Raw genomic sequence first — 11155 nt, forward strand, 5'->3', positions numbered from 1 at the left:
CGCCTCGCCCGCCGTGCGGGCCTCCGGCCTGTGCCCGGCCCCGGGGCGCGCGCCCCTTTCCCACAGTGGGATGGTGCCTCTTTGTGCCGGGGAAGCGGGGGCTGTGGGTGGGCGCCGGGGCAGTCGTTTGGGAGCCAGGCTGGTAGCCCGGCCCTGTTGTTTTGAGTGACTCATCAAGCGTTCGTGGGAGCTCCCCAGTTCCGTGGACTGCTAAAATTTTGGGCCTGTAGTTAGACCGACATTTGCCTCCCAGGAAGCATTTGCATGCCCCGGGGTAGGGGGATTATGAGAGATTTACCGACACTTAACGTGTGTGACTGCATTGATGCAGGGGAACTATCAGCTGTAGACCTGGAGATAGACTGAAAGCCTTTAATTTTGCACTCATGGTGTTTGAGCTTTGATTTGAAACTGCAGGTGCCAGTATCTGCCTGGGCCAAAAAGTTATTCTTAAGCTTTCCAGGCAGCGCTAGCACCTCTCTAGATAGGTGTCTCAGTACCTCTCCCGTGCGCGTTTGGAGTGTGCTGGTTTTTCTCATGAAAGCGTGACAGTGGTTGTTAGATTAAGCGCTGCCAAATTCAGCAACGTGTGGTGTCGGTTGTTTTCTGCACCCTTGCTAAATTTGTAGGGTTGTTTTACAAGAGAATACAATGCAGTTTGTGGATGACCCGGTCTGTGTTTATGCAGAACAACAACAGTGGTATGTCAGTGCATTGAGTATGGTGTACGTCCCTAAAAGCAGTGCTGTGAGTAGCTGTTAAGAATTGAACATCTGAAAGCCTTCTTATGTATACCGTTACATCTAAGTAACTGTGTTTGACATGGTGGTCTTTGGAAATCGCCAAGCATACAGTTTTGCAGGTTGGTTTGTTTCTTCATGAAAATCCTTAATAACTTACGGGTAGGATGAGTAACATACAGAAAACTATGGTATCCGGTAGCTGCTTTGACACAGATAGAGATACTTACTGTAACCAAGAGGAATCTGGCATCTGCTGATGTAAATTCAACTATGTCAATCTTACTCCCTTGAAGTAAATGCAAAATTACTACTTCAACCTGAGTTAATGCATAAGCATTAATAAAATTGGAGTTTACATAATCTGGCAATGAATGTACTATAGCTGTAGTTGGTATTTTTGTGTGTATGATGGGCTACAAACCAGACAGTTGTGATTAAGGTGTAAGTATGTATTTCTTGACGCTTCTATATTTAAGTAATTTAGGATTTCATTTGTGTCCCTTCCTCCCAGAAAATCGTGAGGATATGCTGAGTTCAAAAAGCAACAGACTGACAGAAGCTTTGGAAGAAGCCAATAAACTGTTTAGTGGAGGTAAAACAAATTTTGTGGTCCTTGTTAGAAGTGTTTGCTTGACAGCTGGCCAAGTGTGTGGCGATGATGCCGTGTAAACAAAAACGGGCAAAAGAATGAAGTTTAGGTCCAAGTACCTTGTCAGAATTATTACAGTATAACTTGAAATAGGTATGTTTAGTTGAAGAGGAATTGTTTGAATAAGTTGATATGAGAAAATAAAAATCATTACTTCAGTGTTTATTTTCACTTAGAAATACTCTTTGCTTTATCTTGACTCTGACTACATACAATATATGTAAGTAGTACATATAAAAGATCATAGTGTAGAGGCAGTCGTCTCACTCGGAGGGATGGAAAACATGTCAATGAAAAATGCATTTTATTCTTTAAGATAATGTGTTATTTTTCCATGCTTGCCTTTGTCAGTGTCATCCTCTCCTTTTCTATCTCTTTTTTTCAATGCAAATGTTATTGTAAGGATTATGTAAGTAATTGTGTTAGAGGTCATTGCAATAAAATGATTTACGAAGCTCTATACCTAGGGTAGTCTATATGCTAAATTTTAGTAATATATTTTTGACAATTTCATATTATTAACATAAAATCTTTTCTGCAACAGTTTCTTGTGCACGAGAGGCTGCGCTGGATGCCCAATTTCTTGTCTTAGCATCAAATCTAGGAAAGGAGAAGGCCAATGAGTTGCACTCTGAGATGACAGCATTTGATTCGCTAGCATTTGCAGAAGACTTGGTAAGTTCTAGACTCTGAATTTGCTACCAGTTTTGCTAGAGGTTTGCCCTGTTTGTTACAGAATAGTAAAATAAAAGCCTCAGATTGTCAGGCAGTACCTGACAGTTCTGATGGAATTTAACAGAATTCTAACGAATTTCTATGATTAGCTTTCAGGTTAGTGTTGTTAATTGTTTTAAACTGTGTATTAAGCTTTTCCCATATGCATAGGGGAAAACCTAATCTAAAATGCAGACATACTCTCCTGCTTTGTTGCATTGCTGCTACTTTATCACAGTTCAGTCAGTTTGTGCTCTTAAGGTAGTCTTGTGCACTTTTTTTATACTCAACTGTTTTGTAGTTTCTTTATCCTGTCTATTGCTTTATATGTTTTTGGATGAAGTTCTCAAGGCCTTGTGTCACTGACATGAAATGGGACTTTGGATTGCTTGCATGCTTTTAGACTTGACATGTTTGCCTCTTTGTACTGCAACTGGGAAGAGTCAGTTCAGAATAGCTTTGAAGCAGACTTTACCCCTGCCCTGAAAATTCTCTCTTATGTTACAGTAGATTAATAAGGATTCAGAGTCTTTGGTCAAGTCTAGAGCTTTGCAATATAAAAAAAAACAATCAAGTTCAATTGTTTTATTGAAGTTTTCCTGGGGATGTCTGGATTGGTGGATGCATGGTTGGGCCAAATAAGTTGTTCTATGGTATTTGCAGAGCTAGGCTTCCTGGAAGTATGTGGTATTCAGAAACGGTGAGATGTCTTAGCTTTATAGTGCAATTTAAGTAGTGCTTTGCTACTTCACACATCATTGAATTTCTGTTGGAATATAGGCAGTTTTTTTTACCTATAGATCTTTTTTTCATTGCTTGTTAATGCTTGCTGAACACAACAAGTCTGTATGTGAGTGTTCTTCTGTTGTGACAGCATATTCAGGAAAGTCAAGGTTCTTATGCAATATACTAAATACTAATTTAGCAGGACAAACACCATTATATGGTATTTCACCATTAATGTATCTACTGTTCTTTCTCAAAGTGAATTTTCATTGCAGCTTTTTTTCTTTTGTAGCTAACCTTCATGGGTATAAATCGCATAGAAGTAGAAGAAAATGATAGTGATTCTGAGAGCGTTTCAGGTGGCTATTTACCTAGTAATGCCTGGTATAAACTGGGAGAAGAAACGGAAAAGTACTTCAGAAGAGCACCTTCTTTTCACTATATGTAAGTTTATTTAAGGAAATCATATATACTGCAGCACAAGCCAATGGCCTTAATTGATTCTTTTAATACCCTGGGCTTGACTGGAGTTCAATCTCAGGTCACAGAGTGTCAACAAGAACTTCTGCGTGGTCTCTGTTCTTACGGTACAGTGAACTCCTTGGCTCGAAAATATTTCATAATATTTCTCTCTTTTATTTTGTATTCAAGCCAAATCAAAATCATAGCACTTGTAACTAGTAGAGATAGCAAGGTATTCTTGATTTACCTGTTCCAGACCAAAACCAGTAGAAATGACCCTCTTTCCTTTAAAAGCTGGCTCTTCTCTCATCTTTCTGTCCCTGTACAAGCTGCAGCCAGAATCATGAATAGAGAAACCTTGTTGTTTTTTTTTGTTGTTTTGTTTTTTTTTTTTCCCCCAGACAGTTATGGAAGGGTCAGTCCATCAGGGTCTCTATCTTTTACCTGATGATTGTATTATAATGAAGAGACCAACAGTTTTTCATGTACATCTGTGTTAGTGGGTTGTCTTTTAGAGTCTTGATTTCTAGCTCTGCCTTCAGAAGAAATCGCCTGATTACTGGTCAGTGGCCTTATGCAGAATCAGCGTCATCCTTCCTTATTGTGTAGGCAACCCATTTAGTAGGAGCCTTTTTAGCTGCTGTCAAATGACCCTTAGTCACCTGGCTTACAGACAACAGTCCAATTTAAATATCTCAGTCGGTCTACAATAGCAGGATCTAGTTCAACTAAATTATCAACAGTAGAGCTGATAGAATAGTATTCAGTTGTCTATGCTTTTACACTTGTTCCACCCTCCGTAAGTATCACTGTAATTGTAAGAGTTGCTGAATATAACAACTTGATCATGCAGTAGTTGATATTTAATGTTGGGTAGCTAGTTGAGATATTTCAAACTTAGGTTTGCACCTTCAAGCTGTAAGCTTTAAAGGATAAGTGTATTTTCCAATCGTTTTTATGGTCTTAAAGACAAAACTGACTGCAAGAAAGACTTTTTTTTCTCACTAGTTGCATTTTGACTTCTTGAGTAATGATGGACTTCTTTTGATGGAGGATGTGTGAATATTAGCAAGATGTTAATTTTAAATAATAAAGCATAGTCCTCAGTTTAGGAAAAGCACTACTTATTTCTGACTCCATCTATTCTTATCTGAAGCCCGAGTTGTTTTGGTTTTTTTCATGGTCAGTCTGTGAAATTGAGCAGTTGCAACTCGCCCAAGATATGGAAAAATATGTGCTGCAGAATTTTTGGGTACTGCTGAACTAACTTGAATTGAGTCTCAATTCACACTCTCTCCTTTAGGCATTTAACTTGGAGATTCAAGGCAGCCAAAGTTAGGAGCCTAAGTTCCTTATATAGTCATTGGAGAGAGGTAAGCACTTCAAGAAAGTGCCTAAATCTAGCATGTATATTGCACTCACGTTGTTTAACAAGAAACTTCGGATTTCTTCTAGTGTACTGAATGTTCTATTGATTGACTATGTTTTCTAAATTTGTGTTTGCGTGTTTTTTTTTGTAAAAGCTTACTGCAAACCTGAACTTACAGAAACTAAACAGTAGATAGATAAATGTATGGAGAGAGTCTTCAGGCAGAAAAGTTTGTAATAAATTCAGAGAGAGGTATTAGAGGGTATGAACCACATACTCTGTTTCATTTCCTAAGTAGTTTTAAGAAAAGTAGATTTAAAGTTTTCAGTTAAAAAAAAAGTTAGAATAATTGCATCAAATTTTATAAATCCTGTTGAAAATTCTGGTATGAGGCTGCCAACATATATTGGGATGGTTATTCACAAAGATCTCAAAATGTGATGAAGCTTTATTTTTAGATATCGGTCATTACTTTGCACTTCTATCAGGAGATGAACTGCTTAGTGTATAGATTTCTCAGCATACAATGTAAAACATATATATGTTTTATATATATGTTCTTTTATTTTGGTTAGGTTGGGATCTTTCAAGTCTGATCCTCCTGTACCAAGGCAACGGATTGAGAGGCAGAAAAAGGTTACAGGAGGAGAAGAAAAACGGGCAATGCCTGCTCAGGTTTGTGAAGTGTTACCTTTAATAAAGATTTGTTATGGCATAGCTATTACAGGTGACTTGTAAACCTTTCTGTTAATATTGTTTTGGGTTTTGTAGTTACAAACTGTGTAGTACAAAAGGATTCAGACTTAATTATTAGGCTTCTTGATTTGTTTTGTGTGGACTGCAGTATTTCATTGAGTGGAAGGAAATAGGATTTAGAGACTGATTTCAAATTCAGAAATAGGATTAACAGGCTGATTTTTTTTTAAGTTCAGATTAGCTTATTTGCTCTGATGCTCATTGCTTGGAAAGGAAACAAAAAAACTTCTTTACATTAGTGTGTTTTCAACTTTTATTTTAAAAGTGTCTAACTGTGTGTGGCATTTGCACAGAAATGTGGTTAACAGCAGCAAACTAATTAGCTTACTTGTCCAGTATTTTCCCTGCTTTCTGTTTCCCTATTCTTTCTGTCTTATTCTGGCAGAAAGGTGAAAGTTTGAGAATACTTACGGAGAGGCTTGTATTTGAAACTTGGAAAAAAAAATAAACCATGTTGTTATGGGGAACCTCTGGCTGATAATGCCAATACATAGAGGCAAAACATTGAGTATGTCTTTCAAAGACAGCCTACTTTGTAATAATCCAAATAGTGATAGAAATTATTCTGATACAGTTTGTGCTGGGAAGAAGAGGACCTGCAGGGTTTGGGAGAGTTGCTTTGATAAGCAAGTGACTGCTCTTTGAGGTTTGCTTAGGTAAACACTGAAGGTCAGCACACATGTTAATCTGTGTTAGATACGTGGTTATATGTGTGAAAGTTTGTGTAGCTTGCTTTATTGCAAGGTGGTCAAAGGGAAAGTGATGGTTAACAGGAATAGCAAACAGGTTACTGGAGACTGTACTTGAAAAGTGAATTTGGTACTCTGCTGATGACAGTACTTGAAGGATGATTTGGAATACCCTGGTTTACAGATAATGAACAAATCTGTAAAGTCACAATAATCGTGTCTTTTGACCATGTCAGACTTCATGCCATGATCTTTCTTACACGTAAACTTGGGTGCCTTTTCCGAAAAGAATGTTGAAGATCAGTTCAGTTGCACTGCCCTTGTGAGCTTATAAATAAACTTCAGTAAACTTACAGTGTACCACTAGGGGTAACCCAAGGGCAGACCTGTAAATAGGCTCAAAACATACAAACTGTGACCTTTCCGTTTGGTAGTGTAAAATGGGAATTGGTTCCTAAAGCACTTTGTAAGTTGTCTCATGTTTGCCTAAGTGTGTCTGTAACTGTGCATGCGTGACATAGAGAGAAAACATCTTTTAAATTATATGTTCATAAAAGGCCCTTTTCATATTCTTGTCTTACAACAGTGGTTATTTGAGATAAAACTATGTTTCTTTTATCCAGTTAAAAAAAATGGAAGAGTCTCACCAGGAAGCTACAGAAAAAGAAGTAGAGAGGATTTTGGGATTATTGCAAACTCATTTTAAAAATGATCGTAAGTATGATTCAATTAACCTCTTAAAGCATTAATTTGAGAAAATGAATACTCTTCTACAGTTAAGAGACTGTTTGGTTAAACTATAGAAACAAAATTAGGTGGTGTTTGCCAGTAGAAATCTTTATGTTGAAGGATATAAACTGTCTGTATTTTTTTTATGAAAAATAATCAGTTGCTGTTTGATTGCAAAGTAAATTTAAATCCTGCCCTCTTCTTTTATTAGAGCATGCCATTTTTTAGAAGGCAATTAAATAGTCACTGCATATGTATATGTGTGTGGCAAAAGATGGAAGAAAAAAATATTCTCTAGCAACTTTGTTTCTTTCTGCAGGCAACTGGGAATTCAGCATTGTAACTAAATTGACATAAAAGTTCAGTTACTGACTTTCTTAAGATCATGTTTACATATATTAGTGCTGTCTACACCACCTGTTTGGTTATTTTTAACAAACCCATTTTTGCATCTCTAGCTGATACACCTATTTCCTTCTTTGATCTTGTGATTGATCCAAACTCTTTTGCACGAACTGTGGAAAACATCTTTCATGTGTCCTTCATTATAAGGGTAAGGCATGACATGGTCTTGCAATCTTATTTTAGATATTAGAATTATCTAGAAATACTGATTCATTTTTATGGCTTCAATATTGACAGATTAGGACATAAATACTAGGAATCCTGATTTGTTTTCTACAAACAGTCCATGATATTTTGGTCATTGAATAAAAAAGAAAACAGAGTTGACAGGGTAATTTTTTTATTAGATTTTTCTACTACAGTCCATTTACCAACAAAACAATAGTGACATTTTTGCTGTCAATAAAGGGATTCTAGCTCACAGTATTTTAGATTATAGAGGAGTTATTGAGGTTGTAGGGAAGTATGTCAGTGCAGTGTTTTATATTCTTCTCAAATCTGTAGATTTGCACTTCCAACAGTACTTAGTTTGTCTAATAAATAAAATTAATCTGGGAAAAGAGAAAAACTTACAAATATATTTTGACTAAATTCAGGTTTGTAGTGAATAGTGATGTGCTTATGAAGGGTTAACTCAAGTATATTTAATGAATAATAATTTTTAATAAAAAAAACTCTTTATAATCTAACAGTTATCAACTGTCCTATATCAGCTGCATTCTTTATTCATAAGTGCTATATTTAAATAATTTTTCTTATTTGCTATGTCAGTTCAGATTCTTTATCAATATATGTGCCTGTTTATGATTACGTAATATAATAATGAAAAATATGAAATCTCAGTGCATTATCCTAATTAGATGGCTCTAACTTCTGAAACTCTGAATCTACTATCTTTTAGGATGGTTTTGCAAGATTAAAGCTGGATGACGATAAACTGCCAATAATAGGTAAAATCTAACTAAAAGACTGTAATTGTAGCTACTTTTCAATGATGTAACAAAACCCATCTTGTGTGTTCGCAAAGCGTTAGGTATATTTTAGCTGTAAGAGTAGAGATTTGGAGATATTTGGTGAATGTGATTGAAGGTATGAAGAAATTTATGAGAGGAACTGAAAGGATTGAGTCTCTTTAAATATAAAAATATGGAAAAAGGCCATTATGTTGATCTATACAAACTAATAAGAGAAATAAAAGGTTATTACTTTCCTTTTAAGTGATATTTTTGCTAATAAGTATATGAACATTGTTACACTTTTCTGAGAAAAGATATTTTTGTGTCTCCTTTGTCTGTCTGAGTTGGGAAGTGCTGCAACTTCAAAACAGTTGAAAAGGAAATGCCATCTTGCATACAAGGTCTTTTGGCTTTCATTTCCACAGGATATCAATGGGATTAAGACTTTGGTGGGGTTTCACAAAGGATTAAATACTTAAGCCCTTCTAGGGCTCTGAGAAATCACAGAATCACAGAATCATTAAGGTTGGAAAAGACCATCAAGTCTAACCATCAACCCAACACCACCATGCCCACTAAACCATAGCCTGAAGTGCCACATGTACACAGTTTTTGAACACTTCCAGTGATGGTGACTCCACCACCTCCCTGGGTAGCCTGTTCCAATGCTTGACCACAAGTTGGTTTCTAAATTTTTACGAGGTACGACTAAAGAAATTTCATAAGAAGTATGTCGTACAGGCTGTTGATAGAGACTAGCTTAGTGGAGTATGTACAATTGATTTGCTTTTTGTGAAGCTTTTGTGTTCCTGGAGGAAGCTGACTTTACAAGTGTAAAGACTACGAAAGTACTGTATTTTGAACAGAGCCTTCAAAAGACAATGAGGGACGGAGAGATGACCATAGTGCTGGAGCACGGAACCAGGTCGTCATATCTCTGAACCATCAAGAATGGAAGGTACAGCAGATAGCACTTCCTACTTTTGATTATTTTTTTTTTTTAAAGTGTAAGAATGCATCCAAGAGCTGTGCTATTATGTACTCTGATGAGGATAGGTGTTCCTCTATATATTATCACTACGTTTAATTTTATGGATTCTGGAACAGTGGTGGATCTAATGAATGCTTTTAACTGCAAGACGACTGAGAATTGGGGTAGCAATTTCATTTTTGATCCTTGAAGCCTGGTCGGTTTAAGTGCTTTTAAGTTGAGCAGTGACTTGCCTTTACTGTTTTATATGAGGACTGCATAAATATGGAGTCTGTTTCTTCCCTTAAACATGATACTTGCTTCTAGAGGGGAAGTTCTCCATACGATTTCCTCACTGTTTGCTGTTTGTAATAAATCTTAGACAAAAAGTAGTTTTTGGCACATACAACTCTTCTTTTTTGTCCCTCACTCAGAATGTGCAGAAGTTGCTTACTAATTTGAAATAGTGCTTTAGTATGAGAAACTTTATTACTTACCTAGTGGTAACTGCAATTAAATTGAGATAGTTCAGCTCTTGTAACTTCAATACTCTTGTCATCTCAAACCAGGAGATCGTAGAAACATATGAAATAACAGAACCCATGATTAGCCCTCCTTATCATAGAAATGAAGATGAAATGGAGCTAGCTTAATTCTTCAAGTAAGTTCTTTTAATAAATCAAACTAAATAAGGATACAGTGCATGAGTTCCTTACGTATGTGGAAGAACTGCAGGGAAACTATCTGTGACTCATAAGCAGAAAAACTATAAGCAGGGTAGCTGTGTAATGTCTGGAACATTTCTATGTTCTTGATCTTGTCATGGAACAAAAGGTAGTCTAGTCTTCTACGCAGTAGTTGACTGAAAAAAAACCCTTAACATTCAATGGTCAGTTAAGTGATATACTTGAGTTAATATTTGGAACTTGTACTTGGAATGCAGTGCTGTGAAGAATCATACCTTAGGTTTTGTACTTTTTTTTTTTTTTAACCTGCTGGCAGCTTGATGTTGTTAATAGAGTAGTCTGAAGAAGGACTTAGGGAAGCAGGGAGGGAAGACAGCCTGGTTCCCTCTGAAATCCTTTAAATGATTGAATTCTTTTATTGTCATGGTTGTTTGGTAAGTTCCAAATCTTAATGCATATTGTCTTACTGTCTTCTCTCTTGTTTTTCTTTTTGTTCCCCCTCCAGGTGCCTTAAAGAAAATATTTTAAAATGTTTCTTTCAGAAAAATTTTATATGTATATATTGTAAAATTAAATTTATTTTTATTGGAACATCTCGACAATTTATATAAGCAGTCCTGTTTATACCTGTCACAGGGTTATTACCATATACTTTCTATTTATTATGGCTTTGTTTGTGACTTTATATAAAGTTTACTGACACTTACAAGCTTTCACGAAAAGGAAGTGCTATCCCCCTTCTTTCATCGCTTGTCCCTCCCAAATAGCAGCCTGCAAGTGGAATTTACGTGGTTAACTGTCTCTGCTGTGATAACCTTGTTATCTAGATGATCTTGGGTGCAGCAGGAGAAATTGATATTGTCCTTCTCTTCTTACTCTTCTGGAAATCAAGGTTTGAGTTTGGAAATTTGGTCTCAATTACAGATAAAACTTCTTCCTTCTTTTTTCTTAAGTCCCTCATGTGTACTTGGTTTTGTAACTTAGGCAGGACAGCTATTTTAGGCCATGACATTATTTTCTTCAAAATAAATAAAGCCTAGCTCCATCTCCGGAAGGTGCTCTTTGGAGGACGTCCGTCTCTGAAGATTTTTAGGATTTTTTCCTTCCTTTTACCATGAGGCAGGGTTTCTGATCAGGCAGCGGAGGAAGGAGGTACTAAGGGGTCTGCTGTCCTGCTACTAGCTCTGCTGTTCGAGTGATAAAATAGGGTCAGGGTATGCGAAAACATAGTTTGATCATCTTTGGTCATCTACCGCAGAACCAGAGCTGCGCGCTCCTGCAGACCAAGGAGTCGGGGCCGC

The 11155-nt window shown here is 36.7% G+C and overlaps 1 protein-coding gene across 1 annotated transcript; it reads left to right on the plus strand.

Moving 5' to 3' along the window:
- The first annotated feature begins 822 nt into the window (after positions 1–822).
- LOC104615010 (non-structural maintenance of chromosomes element 4 homolog A-like) lies at positions 823–9821 on the plus strand. The gene is made up of 10 exons (XM_010289798.1): positions 823–862; positions 1255–1335; positions 1937–2067; positions 3125–3276; positions 5239–5338; positions 6732–6822; positions 7296–7390; positions 8144–8192; positions 9065–9156; positions 9738–9821. Exons 1-10 carry the CDS (start codon positions 823–825, stop codon positions 9819–9821), a joined length of 915 nt encoding a protein of 304 aa, XP_010288100.1.
- The last annotated feature ends 1334 nt before the right edge of the window (positions 9822–11155 follow it).

The sequence above is a fragment of the Phaethon lepturus genome, unplaced genomic scaffold (assembly GCF_000687285.1).
Source record: "Phaethon lepturus isolate BGI_N335 unplaced genomic scaffold, ASM68728v1 Scaffold56506, whole genome shotgun sequence".
Taxonomy (NCBI): Eukaryota; Metazoa; Chordata; class Aves; order Phaethontiformes; family Phaethontidae; genus Phaethon; species Phaethon lepturus.

What these genes read in the sequence shown, in the direction of transcription:
- LOC104615010 (XM_010289798.1), top strand. Translation starts at nt 823, where the DNA reads ATGGTGGTCTTTGGAAATCGCCAAGCATACAGTTTTGCAG. An exon ending in ATGTGTCCTTCATTATAAGG is followed by an intron (nt 7,391 to 8,143) that starts GTAAGGCATGAC and finishes ACTATCTTTTAG; the next exon opens with GATGGTTTTGCAAGATTAAA. An exon ending in TGAACCATCAAGAATGGAAG is followed by an intron (nt 9,157 to 9,737) that starts GTACAGCAGATA and finishes ATCTCAAACCAG; the next exon opens with GAGATCGTAGAAACATATGA.